This window comes from Ictidomys tridecemlineatus, chromosome 2 (assembly GCF_052094955.1).
Source record: "Ictidomys tridecemlineatus isolate mIctTri1 chromosome 2, mIctTri1.hap1, whole genome shotgun sequence".
NCBI classification, from domain to species: Eukaryota; Metazoa; Chordata; class Mammalia; order Rodentia; family Sciuridae; genus Ictidomys; species Ictidomys tridecemlineatus.
In genome coordinates this window covers 164,304,467-164,330,221 of record NC_135478.1, presented here as the reverse complement: position 1 = coordinate 164,330,221, position 25,755 = coordinate 164,304,467, and the positions used below count along the sequence as shown (strand labels likewise).

At 34.6% G+C, this 25,755-nt stretch overlaps 1 protein-coding gene across 2 annotated transcripts in view; it reads right to left on the bottom strand.

The window, feature by feature from the left end:
* Positions 1-11,419: 11,419 nt before the first annotated feature.
* Positions 11,420-25,755, bottom strand: part of Pnpla8 (patatin like domain 8, phospholipase A2) — a 38,775-nt gene continuing 24,439 nt past the window's right edge. For both annotated transcript variants that reach the window (XM_021733701.3, XM_005335941.5), the window contains exons 9-10: positions 20,726-20,921; positions 11,420-13,708 (exon numbers count right to left, since the gene is read on the bottom strand). In XM_021733701.3, the coding sequence (XP_021589376.2) occupies positions 13,434-13,708; positions 20,726-20,921 (471 nt within the window). In that variant the 3' untranslated portion in view covers positions 11,420-13,433. The remainder of the gene's footprint in view (positions 13,709-20,725; positions 20,922-25,755) is intronic.

Genomic DNA, 25,755 nt, shown 5'->3' with positions numbered 1-25,755 from the left:
TATACCCCACATTCCTCCTTCTGGACCACATCTGGGTACCTAGGACTGAAGAGTTCAATGGGACTTGTGATAGGTCCTTCCACATGCTCCTGACATAAACTGCTCTACTGTGTACACAACTAGAGCCCCGGGGTGGTTGGTGCAGGGTGGTTGGGGCAGGGAGTCTTCCAGAGGCATGGACAGAACTTGAACATGGGTTGGGTTATTTATAATGGTGTGCTTGAGGGCTTTGAAGTTTGACACTAAGCCAGAAATGGGCCATAGACTGATTCTTCCCTTAATACCACATTCTACCACAGATCTCTGAAAATTCTAAGAATTCTAAATTCAAACCTGAACAGCCATTCAGATATTAACTTTCAAATATTTGGGCATATGGCATAGGGGCCTTCAATTGCCCTCTTTTCCCAACACCCCCCCCCAATTTGTTGGAGGAAGATCCTGAATGAATCTATTTTTAATGTAATGGGTATACTGATATATTAAAACATTGTAAAGATATTAAATTAACTTCTGGATTTAAGTAATTTTACTTTATTTTTAATTTTTTTTAGTTGTTGATGGACCTTTATTTTATTTACTTATTTATATATGGTGCTGAGAATCAAACCGAGGTCCTCACTCGTGCTAGGCAAGCACTTAACCATTGAGCTTCATCTCCAGCACCTAAGTAATTTTATTTTAATAATAGTTTATACTTAAATGGATTTCATCCTCATTTTTTTCATAGATTATGGGAGAGGAAGGAAGGCAAGATTAACTGGAACAATAAAATTTTCTTGAAAATGACTAATGCTAACTCAATGTTTGGCCAAGAACTCTGAGATATTTTTCCCCCAATAGCCAAATGTCTCAAAAATTTCCACAATTTTGTTAATTTCAGAGCAATGCCTTAAATAGCACTGTAGCATATATAAAATATGAACTACTGAGAACTGAAAACACACAAGTTGATTTTTTAAATAAATATCAATTTAAATGAGACAGTATATTATATATAGCATATATAATTAAATATTTTGCTCATAAAGATAATCATTTTTTAAATTATTAAATTTTAAATCTTGTGTAGTTATCTATTATGCTAATTCAACAATTATATATAGTGCTTAACACAATGCTTAGCACATAATAGTTTCTTTTTTTTTTTTTTTTTTTTTTTTTGCACATAATAGTTTCTGTATTTAGGATATTACTATGGAGAAGAGTTTAATATTTGTTGAATGGACCCTGAGGCTCAGAGAGGTTGTGACTTGCTCTAGGCCACATAGGAAAGAAGTTCTAGCTGGGTCCATTTGTTTTTCCAATGAATTCACTTATTTGATAAGTTTGTTGACATCTACCATATATTATGCACTGTTTAGGTGCTGGGGATGCAATAGTAAGAGAAACAAATGTCCCTGTCTCAGGGATCTTTTAACTTGGAAAGGAGAGCCTTAAATGAATATATTTTTGCCTGCTCATCTCATTTCAGTTGTAATAAGTACAATGAAAGAAAGGTTCAGGGTGCAAAAAAAAAAAATGGAACCAAAATTTAAGTCTGAGGATCAGTAACATTTACTTCACAGAGGGTTTAAACCCAGTTAAGTGAACAAGGAAGAAAACATTGTTATGAATAAAATAAATAAATAAAATTTCTAGCAACCAGGAGGTGAGAAGGGACTTGGGCCATTTAACAACTGAACCAAAATGAGGAAAGTGAAAGGATACATGAGGGACACACAGAGCCACATGATGTTATGGTATGGATTTTGGACACTGAAGGATTTTAAACTTCTGGCTTAAAGATGTAAATTGGATTTGAAGAAACAAGATTGGATATGGGGAGACTGGCTAAGAGGCTCATAAAGGCTTTAGGAAAAAGAAAAAAACATGGAGGTGATTAGAAGAGAATGGCATAAGGATCTGTAACATAAGAATAGGCCTGTTCACAGCTAAGGAAAGGGACAGGTAAAGGGGTTCTTCTTGTTGCCTCTTGTTGTTTTGTGAAGGGGATGCTAGGCTTCTGACATGAGATTCCACAGGCTAGTGAAACAGAATGCACTGAAAAGTTAGATTCATGGAGAAAGAAGGACAAAAAGATGAGCTCAGATGTCAGCATCTTGAGTCTGAAGTGCCATTGAGACCTCCAGGGTGAAGAGATGAGTAGACAGATGGGTCATGGCTAAGTACAGGAAAAGAGGTCTGGGCTGGGATTAGAGACAACAGTTGAAAAGTTGGCAAGGAGTGGGTCACCTGGGGAATCTTGAGCAGAATGAAGGCCTGTGAGACTTTTCCTGGAGGAAGAAGTGGCAAAGCAGACTCAGAAGTTAAAGAGGTAAAGGGGAAATTCTGGAAAGGGCCTGTTTGGAAGCCTCAGAAAATTACATTTCAAGGAGGGAATGGATGTTCAACAGAGTCAAATGCTGCTGATAGGCAGAGGAGAAGAGAACAGAAAAACCATCATCAGATGGATGATTGGCAATCACTGGGAGTCTCAGAGAAGGGCAAGTCAATAGATTGATGAGAAATCGGTTTGGAGTTGCAGAGTGAAGAGTAGATAAAAAGACAGAGGTGAGTGAGTGGTGGCACCTTCTAGCAAACCTGTGACCGGAATGGATGTATGGGGGAAAGGATGTAGAACTGGAGGACAGGTTTGTTTGTAAAAATGCAGGAGGATGAGTGTATATTTAAATGTCAATTGAGGGGCTAGGATTGTGGCTCAGCAGTAGAGCACTCGACTAGCATGGGCGGGCACCATATAAAAATAAAGGCATTGTGTTTTGTCCATCTACACCTAAAAAATAAATACATGTTTTCCAAATTAAAAATTAAGATCTGTGGCCAGCCACAATGGCGCACGCCTGTAATACCAGCACCTCAGGAGGCTGGGGCAGGAGGATCTTGAGTTCAAAGCACTAATCAGGGCTGGGGATGTGGCTCAAGCAGTAGCGTGCTCGCCTGGCATGCGTGTGGCCTGGGTTCAATCCTCAGCACCACATACAAACAAAGATGTTGTGTCCGCCAAAAACTAAAAATAAATATTAAAAAAAATTCTCTCTCTTTCTTTGGGGAGAGGGGATAGTAGGGGATAGGAAAGGTAGCAGAATACAACAGTTACTAATAGGGCATTATGTAAAATTGTGGATGTGTAACCGACGTGATTCTGCAATCTGCATTTGGGGTAAAAATTGGGAGTTCATAACCCACTTCAATCTAATGTATGAAATATAATATGTCAAGAGCTTTGTATTGTTGTGAACAACTAATAAAAAATAAAATTTGAAAAAAAAAAGCACTAATCAACTCAGTGAGACCCTGTCTGTAAATAAAATACAAAATAGGGCTGGGGATGTAGCTCAGTGATTGAGTCCCCTGAGTTCCATCCCCTGGACCCCCCCCACCCTCCAAAAAAATTAAAACTTGTATGTTGATGAAATTACAGAGCATTGGAAAAACCAGAATAATACAAAGGCATACAAAATTATTTCTGATCACATTTTAAATAAGATCAATAATCATAACTTACTAATGTGATTCAAAATAATTTCTATACCATGGACCCTTTTTGTACCTTTAATGTTATCAACCTTTAAAAGTTCTTTCCTACTACTCTAGCTTTAAAAACAGTGACTTTTTACTTAAAACCTGCAGTTAAAGAAATATGTGCTTCTGCCCCTTAATGATTTTATTACTCAAGTGATCAATTGCCCAGAACTGGGGTTCTTCTTGTTGATTCTTATTGTTTTATGAGGGCTATAATCATTCACCAAGAGTTGCTCTAAGATGAGAAGAGATGCCAAAATTCACATCATTTCCAGTTTGATTCCTCTTTCTAAAATTAAAGGACCTTCATATTAACAATTTAACAACTTTGCTGTAACATCACAAGAAAGTATCATATTATAGATTAAAATGATGATTAAGAATGAAGAAAGTAAAAATATCCATAAACTATACTTTAAGTGAATACTGGAACACAAAATGGAATATGCTCTTTACTGCAACTTTAAAAATACAAAAAGGAGGAAGATAATATACATTCTTTTAAGATAACAGAATTTGGGGCGATTTTTAAATCAGTTATCTACTTAAAGTGTGATTAGGTATGTTATATTTAAAATAAAATGTTTTAAGATCTTAATCTGTTTTTCATTATTTTCTTTTTCCTTTCCCCATTTTACTGTCATGCCCTAGGCCAGGCAGTGGTGGCACCTGAATGTTCAGCCTTGGCACAGACCTTTAGAGCTGAGGCAGCTGATGTTCTTACTTCAAAGCCCAGGGATTGCATGTCTCAGAAGTGTGTTCTGGGGTAGAGGGGACTCCACATTCTGGTGATCTTCAAAAATGGCCCAGAGATAGAATGCACTGTAGTTTTTTGACCTTATAATAAGGGAAGCACTCAGTGTAGTGAAGATTACATGCTTACTAAAAGAATTTCTGTACTTTGGCCTTTTGGTAGTTCTTTTTTGGAAATACATGGTATTTTAAAATAAAAAGAACTAAAGATAGAAATAAAAACAAACAATTCTAAACTTTGAAACTGGTAAACTTTTGCCCATTATTGCACACAGGCACATAAAAGATCTCTGTGATGAAGTATTCTGATTAAATCCTCATTTTTTTGAAAGTCCAAGTTTTTATAAAGTAATATGGGTGCTCAATGTCAACAATACTATTTTGTGACAACAGCAATGAATTTCTTTTTTCTTTTCTTTTGTACCAGGATTGAACCCTGGTGCACTTAACCACTGAGCCACATCCCTAACAATTTTTTTATATTTTATTTAGAGACAGGGCTTCACTAAGTTGCTAAGGCAGCATTGAATTCATGATTCTCCTGCCTCAGCCTCCCAAACTATGGATTACAAGCATGCACCACCATGCACGGCAACTTTTCAAACAATATGCAGTGGATGGTTTCTAAGTTTATGGTTAGTGTTTCATTTTCAAATTAATTTCACAAACAAGGATTTTAAAATTATTTGGAAGCAAATAATATGGACTGCACAAATTCATGTGCTGTATGAGCACTGAACTCTAAAATCTAAGACATTATTTCACATAAACAAGAGTGGGCATTATCTAGATCCTCAATCTTTATCCTCAAACTATAATACAGATTTAGCATCTCTTACCTGAAAATCTTGTCACAAGAAATGTTGCAGGGCTGGGGATGTGGCTCAAGCGGTGGTGTGCTCGCCTGGCATGCGTGCAGCCCGGGTTCGATCCTCAGCACCACATACAAACAAAGATGTTGTGTCTGCCGAAAACTAAAAAATAAATATTAAAAAAAAAATTCTCTCTCTCTCTCTTCTCTCTCACTCTCTCTTAAAAAAAAAGAAATGTTTCAGATTACAAATTTGTTTTTGAATTTTGAATTTTTTGCATATATAGAATGAGCTATCTTGGCGACAGGATCCAAGTCTACACGAAATTCCTTTAGGTTTCCTGTATACCTTATACATATGGCCTAAAGGTAATTTTAAACAATATTTTTAGGTTTCAGATTTTGGAACATTTCAGATATTGGATTTTCAGATTAGGGATGTTCAACCTGTACTAGTATTAATGTTTTTAGGCAGTACATTACATGGTACAATAAAACAGAATAACAAAAGGCAATGCAAAAAATACAGAGGTCATATCAAATGATTCCATGATCCTTTCAAAGCCTGGAAAGGAAAAAGGAGAGGCAAAGTTAGACTGTATTTGAGATACTGTATTTGAGAAGCACGCATTTTGCTTTCAGAACTATATTCTTTCGGTGAAAATTATTAATTTAAGGCACTTTCCTTCCATACATTAATTTCTGGGAACACAAAGATAATATTTAATATTTTAAATAAGCACCTACTAGATTTCAGGCACTTCGACCTATATCATTGCTAGTGTTCACAACTCTGCATTTTTCAATGATAAAATTCTGTCTCTAAAGCCATACTTTGAACAAGTTAAATTTCTCCAAAAACCTTTAACACAAAACCTATTACCTCCCATGAGCTATGACCAGGAGCTTTGGACATATAAAAAAAGATATCAATGTAACATACTTTGTTCCGTTTGTGTGTTTCTACATATAAGATACTGTTTTGCTTTTATTTATTTACTCATTTATTCATTTTGCAGTACAGGGGCTCAAACACATGGCCTCACATGTGAGGCAAATGCTCTAGCCCCCTTCATTGTGTCTTTAGAGGATAAACTCTTTGAGATGCTAAAATGCCATACAGAAGCAGACTAATGGTACAAATGGCACTTAACAAATGTCATTTAGATGACAAGTTATTTCCATTTTATAAAAATAAAAGCAAGTCTCACGGAAATACACCTTTTATATGAAATGACTGGGAAGGAACACAAATTACCACCATGATCAAAACATATTAAAACCCCCAACAAAGGGCTGGGGATGTGGCTCAAGTGGTAGTGCGCTCGCCTGGCATGCGTGCGGCCCGGGTTCGATCCTCAGCACCACATACAAACAAAGATGTTGTGTCCGCCGAGAACTAAAAAATAAATATTAAAAATTCTCTCTCTCTCTCTAAAAAAAAAAAAAAAAAAAAAAAAAAAACAAAGTCCAACTATTTTTGGAAAGCACTGGAGAGGTGTGAGCAGGGAACTGAACACGCAGGTCATCAAAGGTAATGAGGAGCCCACACAGACCTTGGCCTTCTTTGTACCATAATTTTCACAAATTCTTTGTGGAATTACTGCTGGCCTTGCCAAAGCTACAGGATAGTTATAAGAATACAACACGAGGAAGTTGTTTGAGAAAGAAAATGGTTACTACAATTATACGTGTGATGTATAGATGTGGTACTATAGTTGTTCACTGAAGGTAGAACCCACTTGGCCATGTGTTAAGAGAATGTGTGGAAGGATCTAGGCAGCAAGGCAGCCCAAGAAAAAGATTCAACCTGACAAGATGAGGAAGATCCCAAGTTAGGCTGCAGTGATGAGGAACAGGAATATGGTCTTAGAATAAGCAGATATCACTCAAATAGAGAAAAAGCTCACCTTTCAAACAAAAGAAGGCTTTTATTCTGTGCCCAGAAGAGCTGCATGAGTCTTTGTCAAGATGTGAGACATCAAATGGTGTGAATGATGTTTACTGCAGGCACTAGGTGAAAGAAAATGACAGGCCCTGTGATCTGCACATTTTTTTTTTTTTTTTTAAGTCTAGAAAGGGTCCTAGCTCACCCTGAGGAAACAGATCTCAGCTGTGATTCTACCTACTAGCACAGGAAGCAAGTCCCTTTTTCAGACTCTAAAAAGAAATGAACTCAAAAAGTACTTTTTAAAGCATTTTTTATTTCCCTATCTCCTCATAATGGTATAAAGCAGATGATTCAATAAAGCCCAACTCAAGAAAAATATTACAAATTCATATAATGTATGTAGCAGTGTCCTAGAAGCTATGAGATATTACTAAGAAGCATATGGCAAATTGAAATGGGAATGCATAATCTAGTTAGATAAAAATAACCTGTATTTCAGTTATGTATTGGCCAATGAGAATATTTTCTTCATTTTCATATAGTTTCAGCTATATGTTTAAAAATTGAAATCATCAATTTTGCAGACATTTTCATATGATTGCTATATTGGCTTTCTTCTGAATACAAGGTACTTTTTTTTTTCTTTCTTTCCAGGTAACAATCTAGTTGTGAAAATTACTCAAAATAGGGTTGGTGTCAAATTCTTATTCTTATTTGCACTGAGGATTATGCCTGTGATGAACTGGACAACGCAAGTTTCCACATGTTGACATCACCATTTTCCCATACTGAAAACAATGAGAATGATATACAAGCCTGCATTACAAAATTCTATGCCGTCTAAAGTCACCAAAACCCTTGTAGCATATAATTCCTTATTACATTCTATTTGCATATAAATATAGGTATTTGTATTATATACCAACGTAGTCTAAAGTTCCACTGCTTCTACAGTTTTAAGTGTCCACAGACAGCATTTTTCACATTATTCATCACAGGAAATTACTACTAAGGCATGCTTAGATGTGTATGGATTAATTATACCCTGATACCAAACATGTTCATTCAAAAATCAGTAAAATAACAGCACCTGTGATTTACAAAATGTGGTTTCAATGACTGAGGGATAGAATAGGTTTTCAATGGCTCAATTTTAGTGGCATTATAGAAAAAAAATGTGGTTTTTAAGACTACATCTGAAAGATAGAGAGATGTAAAATTAAATTGTCTTTGTTTAACATTTTGTTTTGGGTTTTGTTACTGGGGTTTGAACCCAGGGGCATTTTACCACCAAGCTATATCCTCAGTGCTTTTTTTATTTTTTGAGAAAGGGTCTTGTTAAGTTGCTGAGGCTGGCCTCAATCTTGTGATCCTTCTACCTCAGCCTCCCAAGTCACTGGGCTTACAGGCATGCACCATTATGCCTGGCTTGATTAATTTTTTAAATCTGAGAGACTGTTAAGAATTGCTTGTAATGCTCATATGTGTTACAATAAATACAAAAGCTGAGAACTGAAAACTGTTATCTTAGAACACTTTTTCCCCAGATGGGACCCAATTACAAAACAATATGAAAAATAAAAAAATTTCCCTTTGCAAGATTCATATGTGCATACTAAGGATATGTGTATTTTGGATCTTGGCATATAATATTCTGTTCTGCTTGATCAAAATACAGATTTTTTAAAAACCTCTGTGTGTGGTACTGGAGATTGAATACAGGGGTACTCTATCATTGAGCTACCTCCCAGCCCCTCCTTCTTTCTTTTTTGGTACAGAGGATTGAACAAGGGTGGGGGCTGGGGGGGGTGTTAATCACTAAACCTCAATCCCAACCCATTTTTTAAAATTTCTATTTTGAGACAGGGTCTTGCTAAATTGCTTAATGCCTTGATAAGTTGCTGAGGCTGTTTTGAATTTGTGATCCTCCTGCCTTAGCCTCCTGAGCCACTGGAATTACAGACACAGGCCACCACACCTGGTTTGGCTTTCTTTTTGAAACAGGGTTTCCTTAAACAGCCTAGACTGGCCTTGAACTTGCAATCTTCCTGTCTCAACCTCTGAAGTTATGGGATTACAGGCATGGGCAACAATGCCTGGAATTTGGGTTGTTTTTAAATGCACATTCTTTTAAAATTATTTTGATGACCAATTTAATTAAAATAATACTAAATTACTTTTTTTGGATCACAATCACACAATATAAATAAGATGACATCACCTTCCTTTCTTCTCAAATAACTGGATGGACTTTCAGATTGTTTATCATGTTTAATAGTAGCAATGTATACTAAAAGAAAGACTAGTACCAAGTAACAGCTATTGACTTACTATTTTTCTTCTATAAAGTAGGTCCATTTATTTTGATCTTTGAAATTCACCTTAATAACACAAATTAGGAATTTAAATATGAGGTAGATTCTTATCATGTAAACTGCTCATATTAAATCAGACTGAATATTTCAAATATACCTCACAATCTATGTTGCCTGGAGACAAGAAATGAATTTGTATTAAGCTGAAGATTTTTATCATGAAAGTAAGTCAACATTACAGTCAATATTTTATTTTTAATAAACTAATTATTCAAATGAATAACATATCTGTGGAGTGTGATGAATTCTAATCTGTTCACATCAGTTGAATGAAGATTATAATAAACAAAGTAATCAGTGTGACTTATGAGAGACACATTTATCAAACCTTGGACCAATACATGCAAACTGTTTAGCCCAAGGACATCTGTACTCTATGAATCTTTTTGGATGGTGGATAGCTCCTGCCAGCAACAGAACAAACTGTTTTTTTAATGTGCTCCTCCTCCTATTTCCTAGTCATGAAAGAGTAATTACCATAGATTTGCTTCAATAAGTAAAATTAAGTGAACAGTTCAGTTGTATTTAAACTTGGCAAGAGAGAGAGAGAGAGAGAAAGAGAGAGAGAGAGAGAGAGAGAAGGTAAACAAGGAGCAATAAATACAAAAAGAATTCTTGTTACAATAGAACCAAAATGGAATTTTATAAAGGATCCATGCGGGCTGGGGATGTGGCTCAAGCGGTAGCGCGCTCGCCTGGCATGCGTGCGGCCCGGGTTCGATCCTCAGCACCACATACCAACAAAGATGTTGTGTCCGCCGAGAACTAAAAAATAAATATTAAAAATTCTCTCTCTCTCTCTCCTCTGTCACTCTCTCTTTAAAAAAAAAAAAAAAAAAAAAAAAGGATCCATGCATCCTAACTTTGGGCAAAGTAGTCTTCAATATCTGGAAGAAGAAATGTTATTACTTGCATTTGTTAGTGTTTGGGGTGGAGTTCTTCATTGGAAGGGACTGTCCTATGCCCTGTGCATTACATAATATTTACCTCCTCTGATTCCTGGAGTATTAAATGCTAGTAGTTCCCCAAGGCAAATCTCTCCTCCCCCTACCCTGATCCAGATTTGCAAATCCTTCAGGGAGATGGGTAAAACCACTGCCAATAGACAACCACTTTAAACAAAGACTTAAGGAGCAGTATCCATGTAATTTAAGTTGGAATAATTTCTTTCCCCTAAAATACAACTCTGAGGTCAAAAAGATTGAAATGACATCTACTGAGTGGAGTACATTTTTTTTTTTTTGTCAATTAAACTCAACACTTCAGATTCAGTTTAGTAAAATGGATTTCAAGTCCATTTCAATTCTAGGAAGGATATTTTAGGAAAGAGGAACAGACGTGGGGCTAAGGAAATGGATTGGTCCTAGCTCTACCACTTCTGGCTGTGGCATCTCAGGCAAAATTTTCTAAGAAAGGGATAATGATATTCATGTCACAGGCTTGTAATGACAATGAAATATGTAATACTGTAAACCTGCTTAGCCTAGTTACCAGTACTCGGTAAGCACTCAAAAGGTACCTATGTTATTAGTTACAATACTGACATTCAGGCTGGTGAAATATTCTAAACTGAGTACAGCTGTTTCTAGGGCAAAGCTCATTAGGTAAAATTCTGGGATTTGAACTTTAGGGGTTCGAGGTGCTTCAGTAATAAGCAACTCCATCATATATGAAAAGGAAGGGGCTGTAACTACTCTATGGGGTTAAAAAGCTCAAAGGGAGCTCCTCCCTGTCATCAAAACAAAGCTGAAAGGCTCCCCTCTGTCCCCTCAGACTGCATGCAGGCTTTTTGTAACTTCATTCCCTCTCAAAAGATTCCTTTGACGTCTGTTTTCTCCTGGATAAAAATGTGGTGTAGGAGGGGAAGAAGTACACAGTATAATTATAACCCAGCTTGGGTGCTCTCCACCCATTAAGGGAAATCCCATGCAGCCTCTGTGCCTCTAGGGACAACTCCATCTAAGGAACTATTTTTAATAAATAATAATATCTGCAGCAAGAACAGAACTGAAATATTTCCAGTATATCATTTATTACAGAAATAATAAACAAGACAGCCAGGAGGGCCTGAGCATCAAAATAATTTTTATTCTATTTTTCAATATAATTGAGTTGGAGGATTTATTACATTTCATAAAGTAGATTATTATTCCTCATTGCTTCTTTGAGAATGGCAGTCATTGTATAGGATTGGAAATTCATTTGAATATCTCTTCCTATCTTTCTCTTGCATATTTACAGAATCTTCTTTTTGGGTTGTTTTTCAACAAAGAAAGCACTGGCCTCATTATAAAATGCAGGTTATCTCAGGTGAATTACACAGTTGTTCAGATAACCAGTTTCAAGTACAAACGGGGACAGGAACAATTGAAAACTAGTGCACCACACAACTGGATGTACCTACTACGTAGATGTCATGCTATACGGTTGAAGAAAGAAGCTACGACCAGAGTTCACTTGTGTATTGTCCCTTTCAAGAGAAAAATAATTGGCCAAGCACAAACAAGGAACTGAGAGTAAACATCAGCTGCAAAACAGATGAAGTGTGTCAGGTTGCAGAAAGAGTGACCTTATAAAAACGTGCACTGTAAATATTACTTTATTGTGCTTGAAATTTGCTTTATAACAAAGAATTCACCCCAAATATTCATAATTCCAGTCATCTGTATTTTCTTACATTTATAAGTTGTCCTAGTTGTATAAAAGTTTGTATATATTTGTGATCTGAAAGGGCTATTTTACATTATTTTCAGCAATCACTGGAAGCTTACTTATCCTGTGCCTAAAAACAAAGTAATTTAGATGTCACAAAATTTTAGAGTTAGCTTTCCTCTTTTTGCAAGTAAAATATCTAAAGCCCAGAGACATTGTCCATCTTTCTCAAAGTCACAGAAGGCCTGTGCAGCAGACACACCATTAACATCTATACTGCCAACTCCTCCCAGCACTCTTAGAATGTCTCATTGCTTCTGAGAATCAATGTTAAAAAGCAGCATTATGACAATCTGGGCAACAGGGTAAGCTTTAGCTTATAAGTGCAAAGCAAAGGGTTCTTACATTTATTTTTCTTGGGAAATCTAGACATGATTTACTTGGCAAATAAATAACACTACAAAAATGAATCTGTTTGGCACAATGTTTCAAGGCAATGTTTTAACTTTTGTGAAATCCAGAAGGATTTAATGAAGGAGTTAATGAAGTAAGAAGCCTAAAAATTTGTTTATATATTACTGCTCATAGGTGGGTTCAAATGCTATAAGAAATGGGGAGCTATACTGTGAACAATAAAAAATTAAAAATGACATTACCCTTTAATAATAGATTATTTCAGTAATTTATTTTTGTTGATGATAGAACTATTTTCTCAGTAACTTCAAACAATTTTGTAACAGCAAATGATAAACTTAAATCTAGAAAGGTAAACACAAATTTATCATCTTGAAATTTCAGGGGGAAAAGGTGGCTTGTTGGAACATCACCTATTTCTTTAACCAAACAATGTTGAAATAAGCAAATTTTGAATAGAAAAACGGTATCTGCTTATTTCTTATTTCAAATGTAAAAGTATTTTAACAGAGAAAATTCCATTTTCTGCATTTATATAGATGATAGCATAGTAAAAGGATTGCAGAATGCAGCTAATGAAAAAATATGTAAGTGTAAGGAGAAATTAACTTTCCTACATGAAAGAAAATCAGTGATCACGTGAATTCAACATGATTTTGATGACTAAGCAAAAATATAAAGGATAATATGATATTCTCAGTTTCTTGTTTGGCACGTATATTAATGATTTTTCAAACAAACAATTTAACACCAACATCTATTAAAACTAGCACAATAATAAAATTCCTAAAGCTTAGTTAACTGTTAACATCTTAAAAAACCTAATTCCCATTTGAATTCTGTAACCAAGCATATTTCTGTACTGTGCAAACTCCTCAAAGCATTATCATTTTCAGGATTCCCCAGAATTCATAAGTATTTCAAAGTTAACTGATGTTGAACCACAATTCCTTACTGAATCTGGCGGACCTTCTGAATGGGCTTTCTTTTTCAGAACATACGCATACACTCATCACAATTTTGAAAAGAATGGAAGACCTTCATACATGTCAGTTTTTAACTTTATCCAATCATTAATTTTCTGCAGAGTTGTTTTTTCTTGACTTAATATTTTTGCAACTTTTTTCATTTTTTGTTCATTTCTTTCTATATACTTCAACCCTTCCAACTGCAGCTGATCCAGTTTTTCATTTCGACTTTCATCAAGAGGTATGTTTTCACACATGACAGGATTGAATCTAAAATAGGTGTCAGGAGGTAACAGGCCATCAAGCATTACATGGACTTCTGTTAAAACAGAAAAGGAGGGTAAAAGGTGGGTAAGAGAGGGTGAGTTATTCTACAATGATCTATTCATCATTAATTTCTTCCTTATAGGTCCATTACAAAAATTTATTTATTACTCAAACAGTAGGAATATAGAATTCATAACAATGAACAGAACTTCAAAATGAAATTCATCTTCCCCAAATACCATATACATTCTGCTAAATTAGGATACTTGTTCCAATACTCTCTTTTCTCTTTCCAACATTTTTGAGGATCATCTTTATTGAGGTATAATTTATATGCAATAAAATATACCTATTTTAACTATATAATTTGACAAGCTTAACAGCAAAGAATCATGACAAGGCATTTCAATACCCACCCACCCCCAATTCCTTCAAGTTCCTTAATAGCTGGTTCTCCCCTACCCTTTGCCTTTTCTAGCATTTCATACAAACAGAATCCTAATTCTGTAGTTCTCTGTCTACTTCCTTTCACTTGGCAAAATGCTTTGAGACTCATCCACAGTATATCATATACCAACAGTTCTTCTTATTGCTGAGTTAAGTATTTCATTATGTAGTTTTATCAGATTTTGTTCTCAGTTCTTATTGTGGCTCTCTTCAGTTTTTAGCTTTAGGAAAAATCCTGCAATAACATTTACACTTAAGTCTTTGTGTAGACATATTATTCCATTTCTCTTGGGTAAAAACCTAGGAATAAAATTCCTGGGTCATATGGTAAAAGTGTATATTTACTATTTTTTTTAAGAACTACCATATTGTCTTCCAAAATGGCCATACCATTTTGACATGCTAGAAGGTAAGTAGCAATATCTTGTGGTTTTAATTTTCATTGAATGACTAATGGTGCTGAGAAGCTTTTCATGCACTTATTAGTCATTTGTTTTCTTCAATGAAGTTTCTTTTCAAATCTTTGGCCCACATTTTCCCCACTGAATTGTCTATGTTCTTTAGATATTCATTCATGTTGCATGTACGTGTGCACACATTCGCACACACAAGGTTTTACAAATATTTTCTTTCAGTCTGTGGCTTGACATTTCATTTTATTAAAAGTGTTTTTTGAAAAGCAAAGTTGGTGAACCGCAGTACTAATTTAACTGTTGTTTCTTACTGGTTCATGCTTTTTGTGTTCTATTTTAAAAATCTTAACCTACTCAAGATCACTAAGATTTTCTCCAGGGCTGGGATTGTGACTCATTGGTAGAGTTCTTACCCAGCATGTGTGAAGCCCTGTGAGGCACTGGGTTTGATACTGTGTCCATTTATAACTGTGTTCAAACTGTGTTTGAACTGTGTTCGATACTGTGTCAATTTATAAAAACATATTTAAAAATTATCTAATCCAGCATATCCATCTAGAAATTTAGAGCTCTTACATACTAGGTCTAATAATCTATTTCAAGTTAATTTTTGTATGTGGTGTGAAGGGTTAAGTTCAACTTTTTGGACTCAGGTATCTAATTGTCTCATCATCTGTTGAAAAATCTTTCCTTATTGAGTTACCCTGGCATCGTTATCAAAAATCTTCTGAATTTAAATAATGAATCAATTTCTGAATTCTGTTATATGCTATTAATCTACATGTCTATCTCTCTTCAAATACTATAGTTCCTTTCTAACTATAGTCTTACAGTCTTGAAATTGGAAAGATAAGTTTTCCAACTTTCTTCTTTTTTCACTATTGTGTTGGCTATTCTAGGTTCTTTGGAAAACATCTGTATACTTTTAAAAAAAATTTTAAATTCTTAATTATAGATTGACAGTACCTTTATATATTTATTTTTATGAGGTGCTGAGGATCAAACCCAGTGATTCACATGTACCAGGCAAGCACTCTACCACTGAGCTATAACCCCAGCACATCTGTATATATTTTATAGTATTTGTTTATTTTTAGCCCCCCAAAAGTCAGTTTGGATTTTCATAGGAACTGCACTGAGTCTACAGGTCAATTTGTGATCTGATACCTTAACAATATTGAGATTTTTAAGTCACTGGCATGGTGTATCTACTGATTTATTTTGGCATTTAATTTCTCAGTAATGTTGTATAGTTTTCAATATTTAGATCTTACACAATTTGTTATGTAGTTAAGTATTTAATGCTTTTAAAATATATATTCTTAGTTGTAGATGGACCCAATACCTTTATTTTATTTATTTATTTTTATGTGGTGCTGAGGAGCAAATCCAGTATCTCACACATGCTAGGCAAGTGTTCTACCTCTGAACCATAATCCCAGCTCTAATATTTTTATGCTATTATAAATGATATCTATTGATCTATGTACATATCTATTTCAGTTTCCAATTGTTCATTGCTAGTATGCAGAAATACAATTGACTTTTGCATATTGACCTTGTTATTTAAACTTGCTGAACTCAATTTTAGTTTTAGTGGCTTTTTTATAGATTCCTTTAGGATTATCAACATAGACAACCATATTGTCCATTTTACTTCTCGTGTCTTTCCTTTATTGCCTTATAGCATTGGAACAAACCTCCAGAACAGTGTTGACTTTATTGGTTCATGCTTTTTGTGTTCTATTTTTAAAATCTTAACCTGCTCAAGATCAAAGGTGGTAAGAACAGAATTCTTACTCTGTTCCTGGTCTTAGGTGGGGAAAGTATTTAGTCTTTCAGCATTAAATATGATGCTAGCTCTATTATTTTGTTTATGCCCTTTTTCAGGTTGAGGAAGTTCCCTCTGTTCCTAATTTGCTCAGTTTTTATCTGAATGTATGTTAGATTTTTATCAGTTTTTTTTGCATTTACTGAGAGAATGTTTTTTCTTTTTTAGTTGAGATGGTGAATGACACTAATTTTTGATTGTTAAACAATCCCATATTCATGAAATGAACCCTTGTTGTGCATATTGTATGTATTTTCCTTTTAATATATTTGCTGAATTAGATTTATTATTATACTTTATGGATTTGTGCATGCATATTAATGAGAAATAGTGACTGGAGTTTTTCTGGGGTTTTAAGAATATAATGTTTTAGTATCAGGGTAATTCATGCTGGTCTTTTAAAATAAGCTAGAGAATATTCCCTCCTCTTCTATTTTCTGCAAGTGTTTATGGAGAACTGGAAGTACATATTTTGAGATATTGCTTTTTTACCGTTTTCTTATTGTCTCCTCCAGTTTATTAAACACAAGGAGAAGACTTACAATAGCTACTATAATATCCTTGTCAGCTAATTCTGTCATTGGTTTAATATTTAGGTCTGTTCTAATTTTTATTTGGGTTTCTCCAGGTTAAGGGCTGTCTTTTCTTGCTTCTTTGTATGCCTACACATTTTTTTACTGAATGCCTGACATTCTGGGTTTTACATATCTGTATACAGGGAATTTGTTGAATTCCTTCATATATTGTTGGCTTTTAGGTCAAACAATGATGATGTTAATTGGATTAAATGTGTATTTGTGTGTGTGTGTGTGTGTGTGTGTGTTTAGGGTTTCTTTTAAACTTTGATGGTAGCTGGACTCAATCTGATTTTTTTTTAAGCTTTCCTAGGGTGGATCTATAGCATTTCTTAGTCTAGAACTAATTTGATACTATTACTACTTCTATGGACTCCACCACAAATCCTGTGTATAACAAGGCCATTCTCATTGATGAAAATCTAGTTGATGGAAATTCAAGCTAGTCTGGTTCCACATGAGCTCCAAGTATTATTTTCTCTAATCCTTTTTGGTGGATCTTTCCTCTGCCTTGAGTAGTTTCCTCACATGCATGCACAGATCAGTACTTGATCAAAGACCAAAGGGACTCTCCTGCATTATCTCTGGTACACTATTTATTCCTTATGTAGTTGCTTCTCTGTGGTATCTTGTATTATAATACAAGACATCTTTACATCTCTAAACTCTAAATTCTGTTTACTAAACTCCAAGAGACTGATCTATTGTTTTGAGTTCTCCCTCTATGTGCTAAGTATAAAAACTCTTCAGGTAGCAAGCTGGGTAATCTTGATGATTACCTCATTCATTTTCCTTCTCTCAGAAATACCTTTTGTATGCTGCTTGTAATCTAATATGTGAAAACTACCGTTTTGTCCAATCGTTAATGGTAAAAGGAAATATCTGGGCCCTATTAATTATATACGAGGTTGAACCACATGAATTTACTGTCTTTGCAGGTACATAACAATTTAGTATCAGTAATTATATGCCTCAATAAAATTCTTACCACATCTTTTTCAAAGTTAACATTATTACACTATTCACATACTTGTATCATTAACTAGAGTGTAAGTACACTGAAGCAGCATTTCATATTTCTAGAAAATTCCACAAGGGCTGACAACATGGTTTACAGGAGGTACTAAATTAAGTATTATGAAGCTGGCTGATTAAAGCTGTGTCTCTTGCTGGAGTTGTGGCTCAGTGGTACAGCACCTGCCTAGAGTGTGTGAGGCACTGGGTTCAATTTTCAGCACCACAAATAAATAAATAAATAAAATAAAGGTCTATCAACAACTTAAAAAAATGTTTTTTTAAAAAAGCTGTGTCTTGGCAGATGGCTAATGGCAACAATATTTTATTGAATCAGAGAAATGCAAAACAAAATCACAATGAGATACCAATTCACACCTATTAGGTTGGTTATTAAAGGCAAGAGATAACAAGTGCAGGTGAGGATATGGAAGTGTACTGTTGGTGGAAATGCAAACTGGTGCAGACATATGAAAAACAGCACAGAGGTTCCTCCAAAAACTAAAATTAGGCCTGACATGATGTCACACGCCTGTAATCCCAGCATCTCAGAAGGCTGAGACATGGGGATTGTGAATTCAAAGCCAGCCTCAGCAACGGTGAGGCGCTAAGCAACTCGTCTCTAAATAAGATACAAAATAGGGCTAGGGATGTGGCTCAGTGGTTGAGTGCCCCTGAGTTCAATCCCTGATAAAATTAGAACCACCATATGATCTAGCAGTCCCACTCTGGATATATATCCAAAGGAAATAAATAAGAATCTTTTTTAAAAATATTTTTTAGTTGTTGATAGACCTTTATTTTAACCATTTATTTATATGTGGTGCTGAGAATCGAACTCAGTGCCTCATACATGCAAGGCAAGCACTCTACCACTGAGCCACAACCCCAGGCCTTAAATAATAATCTTAAAGAGATATTTGCATTTGTATGTTTGCTGCAACATTTCTCATAATTACCAATATATGGAAATAACCACTATTTATCCCACACACAGTGGAATTTTATTCAGCCTAAAAAAAGAATAAGCCCAGCAATTTGCAATAAGACAGATGAACCAGAAGAACATTATACCAAGTGAAATAAGCCAGACACTGAAAAACAAATATTGTATATCACTCCATATATAGAATCTAAAATACCCAGAGAAACAGAGAATAAGATGGTAGATGCTTGGGGGCTGGGGATGGGAAGATGTTGATCAAAGAATATAAACTTCATAAGATAAATAAGTTCTACAAATGAAATGTATAGTATGGTGACTATAGTTAATAATAATATCTTGTATGCTCTACATTTTTTAAGGGAGTAAATCTTAAGTGTTTTCATTGCCCATCCCACAAAATGGTAACCTTGTGGGCGATGGATACGTTAATTAGTTTGGCTGTGCGAATTATTACATAAGGTATACTTATATTAAAACACCCATGTTGTATACCTTAAGTATTATCTGTCAATTATAATAAAGCTGAGGAAAAAACAATACCCTATTAATGTAACAATAAAATTTCAGATGATAAGAATTTATCTGTTTTTGTTGGTTTTCATTTAAAGATAAAAGACCTTAGTGGGGAGTTGAAAATCCTCATTTAGGTTAACAATACAGTCAATAACATGCTGATATGCAAAGAATGACATCTTAGAAATAAGAAGCTGTTAAATGATAATCCTCTAAATTTAATAATGCATTTCACACACATAAAAATAAAACAATACTAGAAAGAATGTAAAACCAAAATTCAAACTAGAAATTCAAAATATACTCTCTGACTGCCCAGTACATGCCATGCCCTGGAGTCAATGGTAAACTGGGGTAAGGCAAAGCAAACTGCTGGGGATTAAACATTGAGCCTCACACATGGCAGGCAATGCTCCACCACTGAGCTACATCTCTAGCCCTTTGCCTCACATACTTGTGGGACTAAGAAATAAGTAATATATATATATATATTTCCATAACAAAACAAATGCTCCAAGAGGAAAACAAAAACAAACAAAAGAAAGAAGACTAGAAGCAGGGTAAGTGGTAGGAAGCTGGGCAAGTGGTCAGAAAAGGTCTCTCTGAGGAAATGACATTTGAGCAGAGACCTGAATGAAGTAAGGGTTAAGCACATACCCAGGTATGTGCTGTACAAAGAGAGTACAGCATCTGCAGAGGCCCTGAGTCAGAAGGGTTCTTAGTAAGTTTGAAGAATAGTAAGAATCAAAGAGTGGCTTTGAGAGGAAGAAGAGATATACTAGGTCTTATAGGATGTATGATAAATTTCAGAGAGAGAGGCTGTTGAATTTTGTTCCACATGTTATAGAAAGTCTAAGGGGTTTTTGAAGAGGAAGGTAATTCGATTTACATGCTAGATGGATTTTAAATGGATTCAGGAAGAAAGGAAGCAATAATTTATTTAATTCCAGTTTGCCTCCACATCACTAATAATCTAATTCCATAAATACTCTCACAATATTATTATGTGTACATTCGAACCAACCTGACTCCTTTTGTGACTTTTGCTTTCTTAACTGGCTAAAGAATCTCCATTCAGGCTTTTGTGATATTCCTCCAATTCTAAGGAAGCAAAGAGAGCACCAGTTCCTAGGTGGAAAGCAGTCTCTCTACTTAGGGAAACTCTAATAAAAGTGAGGAAAAAGGAAAACAAAATACTTGTTCCCATGTGTTTCCTAGGCACACAATATAGATACAACACTCATATGAATTTAAGATCAACATGTTCTATCTACCAAAAACTAATCACTCTAAGTTGAAGTATCTTGAAGTAACACAGAAACAAACTAACCTTCTGTGTCTGTAGCACTGTTGATAACATTAGAAAGTTTGGTTTTCAGGCTTGTGTATGTTGCAGTATTTCTCACATCACTCTCATAACGTCCAGTGCCCAGGGATACTATACACTCTAGTGGTACATCCGGCCAAAGACATTTACACTCATGCATTGCTAATGCTGAAGGATTATTCAGAAGCAAACCTCCATCCTGTAAGAAACATGTTAAAAAATAAGTGAAATTACAGGATATGAACATGAAAACAAAAACTGTATTTTAAACAGATCGGTATGTATACATTTGGAAAACTGAACTATATAATAAGCCAAAGTATTTAAAAACAAGAGGTTCTTTTAAATAAATTTATTTCGTATATCACAGCTGTAAAATTAGCTGCAAACCCACCAACCTCATGAGGAAATTTTGTATTAAGCTTTCCTTTCTCATTTGAACAACTTCTTGGACTGCTTTGCATATTTTCCCCCACTCCCTCCCCCAATACTGAATTGAACTACTTTTTAAAGGCACACTATCTTTAACTGGTGGTTAATGGATGGTACATTCTTGGTAAATCCTATAAAAAGTTAACAGAAGAGAACCATGGTTCTACCAATTGAAACTTTCTTCTCTCCCAAGATAATTATTTAAAATTTTATCAATGATACAATTTCAAGGTATTATATCCAAGATATTGCAGTTATAACCTAAACAAAATAGGTCATACTTTATATTTCTAAGCATTTACCAATAATCAAGATTACTTTAAAGAATTCAAAAGAAAAGTATTTAAAATTTAGGCAAACTATAAGAAGATGCATTGTGCGATTATATTAAAATATGCTAAACTATTAATATTATATATTTTACTTAAAATTTTTGATATTTATTTATTTTTTAGTTGTAGTTGGACACAATACCTTTATTTTATTTATTTTTAAGTGGTGCTGAGGATCGAACCTAGGGCCTCACACTTGCTAGGCGAATGCTCTACCACTGAGCTATTTTACTTAAAACTTAGGGAAAGACGTCTGATTTAAGGTAGTTTAAGTGACTAATCAAGCTCTTTTCCTATATACATCTAGTAATGCAGTTAAATGCTTATCACTCCTAAAGTCCAAGTAGCATGGCAGAAAATAAACAGCAAAGAGCAAAATCCTAAACTAAATGTATCAAAGAGCAAATTAAGAATGTGAGAAGTAGGCCTGGAGTAGCACTGGTAAAGTGATTGCCTAGGATGTGTGATACCCACCATTCAATCCTTGGCAGTGTCAAAACGAGAAGTAGGCCTTTGACTTTCTCTGGTACCAAGTACATGGTTTCAGTTCACTAAGAAAACCCTAAATGACTACCTCTGTACTCAGTGGCTAGCCAAAAAGTTTAGTGACTATAGTTTTAGGGACTTCGATCATTATGTGAACTGAGTTTGAAGTCCACGAACTGCGCCTACATTTGCTGAAACCAATCACCATGGATGGTGGGACAAGTTTTTCTGGACCTTAGGCCCATTTTCCTCCAAGTAACAGCAGAGATCAAATGTGCATGCCATTCTAAACTCCACTGTGCCTTCCATTCTCTTCTTCCGTCCCACTCATGCAGCCCTCCTCTTTTCCTACATCCTAAAACCCTCCCCTGTGCTCTTACCAAACTGTTCCACAGTTTAAACTCCCAGTGTAATCTCACCTTCTTCTGAAAGTGCTATCTTCTTTTCTGACTTAAGTCTTTTCCTGATATTACTACCCAGGTACCTTAGGGTTGGGAGTGGGCTGGTAGTATCTGATTTACTATTTCTTCTAGATCACTAGGGCAAATTAACTTGGAAAAATGCTTCTTAAAGGCTCTGCTGCTCATTATATGCTACATATTAATCTACAGTCACTCATTTGGTGAATGAAGTCAGCATCTGGTTCATAGATTTCTTTCCACCTCAAGCCTTTACATCACCCCCCATATGACTTCAACATATTTTATAACTCCTTAGAGTCTCAATTTTTAATCCCCTTATCCTCAAAATGCTATTCATTCATTTATTCTTCAAGGTCACAAATCAGATTATCAAAATAAATGAAATTATTTAGTAGTACCCTTTTAGGTCTGACTTCTATCATATAAAATGCTTTTGACATTTATCCATATAGTTGAACATGTAATTCATTCCTCTTTACTGCTGAGTAATGCCATTGCTTAGATATACCATAGTTAATCCACCAGTTGAAAGTAACTATTTTTAAATTTAGCTTTCTTCATAAATCTATTGAAAGTCATATATTAGTTGGGTATGAGTACTGCTGAACTTTGTAAAAAAAAAATCAACTTAAATTCTTCAAATGATGGTAATAATAATTATTTCCTAAAGACTTTTTCAAGTATGAATTTAAATTTAATCTTTCAACTTTTTCCTTTCCTTTAAATAATAGGACACTAGAAGGATACTCATCTCATGGTTGGGAAAACATTTAATTATAATTTAGCAAAAAAAATCTTTTTATAAAACAATTTTTACCTTAAAGTCTATGTTTATTACACTCTGTAATTTATCAAATGGATATTTAAAACAAAATGCTTTCCCATTATTATAAAAGTCTGCTAAAAGGTTTAGAATAGTCAAAAAGAAAAAAAAAAAAAAAGACAAAGGGGCAAAAAAGGTTTACCAAGAACTGATTACAGAAAAACAATCCCAAATTTTAAAACTGCCAGTTTTCCAATGGTTTCACTAGCCATTTTTCAAAGTAAATTTCTGTTCCTTACACTTTACCCACTTTTTAGTCAAGAAGTACAATAGTTACGATTTTTGGTATTGATTCTCATCTAGTGGTGATTAGACTTAAGCTTTTCTTATATTAATTTACTCCTGTCAGACACCTCTTCTACTGGTAGGTCCTTAGGCTGTTATATATATGGTATTTCCTTGGCCTTTCCATTGACTCAAGTATTTATAATTATGATTATTTACTTAATGTGGACTTAGTACATGCCAGGCACAATGGTAGGTGCTGAGGATTGGAAAAATGAACTGATGGAGTAATTTACTAATTATCTTCTACAAAACACAGAAGCCTGCATCTTAACTATATACTGTACGTTTGCTTAATAGCATAAAATATAAAGATTTTTTTTTACTTTTAATATACATTTAATCATTTCATATCATAAATCAGGGCACTTGCCAGGAACCAATGGACAATATCAATAACTCTTAATCATATCAGCTTTTCATTTTAGTTTAAATTTTATTATAGTAAATTATATATAAAATTGGCCAATTTAAAGAGTATGATTCAGTAGCATTAGTTACAATGTTTTACAATTTTTGTGTGTAATGTTTCCAAAAACATTTTTACCATTCAAAACTCTCAATCATTAAACAATCATTCCCCATTCCTCCTCGCTATTCTTTCTCCTACCCACCTCATATTTTGTAGGACCAGGGATGAACCCAGGGCTTCACACATGGTAGGTAAGCAATTTTGCTACTGTGCTACATCTCCAGTCCTGCCAATCTCATTCTATTCCTAATCAGCTATTCATTCTTCATATATCAATTCAATTTACAACTTCTTTGATGACCCTGACAGAATAAATATCTAATTACTCTCAACACTGTACATATTTTTATTAGTGAATTTATCATCTCATTTTATAACCATATTTATAGTTTTCTAGCCTGAGTTATTTGAGGACAGGATCCAGGAAGCACAAAAAATATGCAAGCTATTATTAAAAACCTTAATATCCTTCCCAGCTAGTACAATGCCTAGCACTGAGTCAGCATTCACTACATTTATGTTTAGTTACGATGAAAATTATTAGTTGTGGCCCAGCACAGACATAATTTTGCAGGTGTTGGGCAGGCTCTTTCTGCTAAAAATATTCTTTACCTGCAATAGTTGTATTGATTTTTTTTTTAAAAAAGGTTAATGTATCCTAACCTCTGAACATAACCTTTTCAAATATTAACAAAGTCAAAGAGGAATGATATGTTAGAAGCTATCATCAAGACCTTCAGTGTAATGGCTTCAAGTGTAGTTTGGTGGTAGAGCACATGCTTAGCATATGCAAAAACCTGAGTTCAATCCCCAGGATACTTCTGCTCCCCCAAAAAAGTCTTTAGCATAAGTCAATGTATCAGATTCTTCCTATAAAGATAAGGAATGAACAATTTAATCTTGGAGGTAGAGATAAAAAAAGATAAAGAGATATGGGATAATTTTGTGTAAAAAAATACAATTTCAAGAAAAATATGCTACTACTTGGCAGGCAGGAGTAACTGGAGCCTATTCAAAAAGAATTCTTCCTACTCTACCATTTTCTAGAACATGTAACACACTTTATAAGTACTATAATAATATTCTTCTTTTTATAGTCAAAAGAAAATGAAATCTTCCCATCCATCTACTCATACCTCTTAATTATAGCACTACTTTCAATAACTGCTCAAATAGAATATTAACCTATAATTTATATTCTACGAGGCTCCAAAAAGGATATAAAGTAACTTAAAATAAGACATATGTCAGACATGACAGTTAAAAGGGATTTTAAAAATGAGACTAGAAATAATTGAATATAATTATTCAAAAGTTTTAGAATAGGAAGGTTGTAGTAAGTATTGTGTTTTAATTTTAACTTTGAAAACTTCTAAAGATCAGAATGAGGCAGGAACTCTGCTTTAATTTTTTCTTTGTTTAAGCAATCATGATCACTCACACTTCAGAATATTCATTTCTTTTCTTTCAGTACTGGTGACTGAACCCAGGGCCTCATGCATGGTAGACAAGTGTACTACCACTGAACTAACCCATAGTTCTTAATGAAACTGAGATATCTTACTATATTGCTCAGGCTGGCCTGAACCTTGTAATCCTGCCTCACATCCTGAGTAGCTGGAATTCAGGCATGCTCCACCACGCCTAGCTTAGAATGTTCTTATCAATCTTTTTAGTTGTCTTTTAAGGGGAAATATACCCTATGTCTTCTTCCTCTTGGAAGAAGAGAATGTATAATAAGAAAACTATTAAATAGGTTGTTTAGATTCAGATTTCATTGG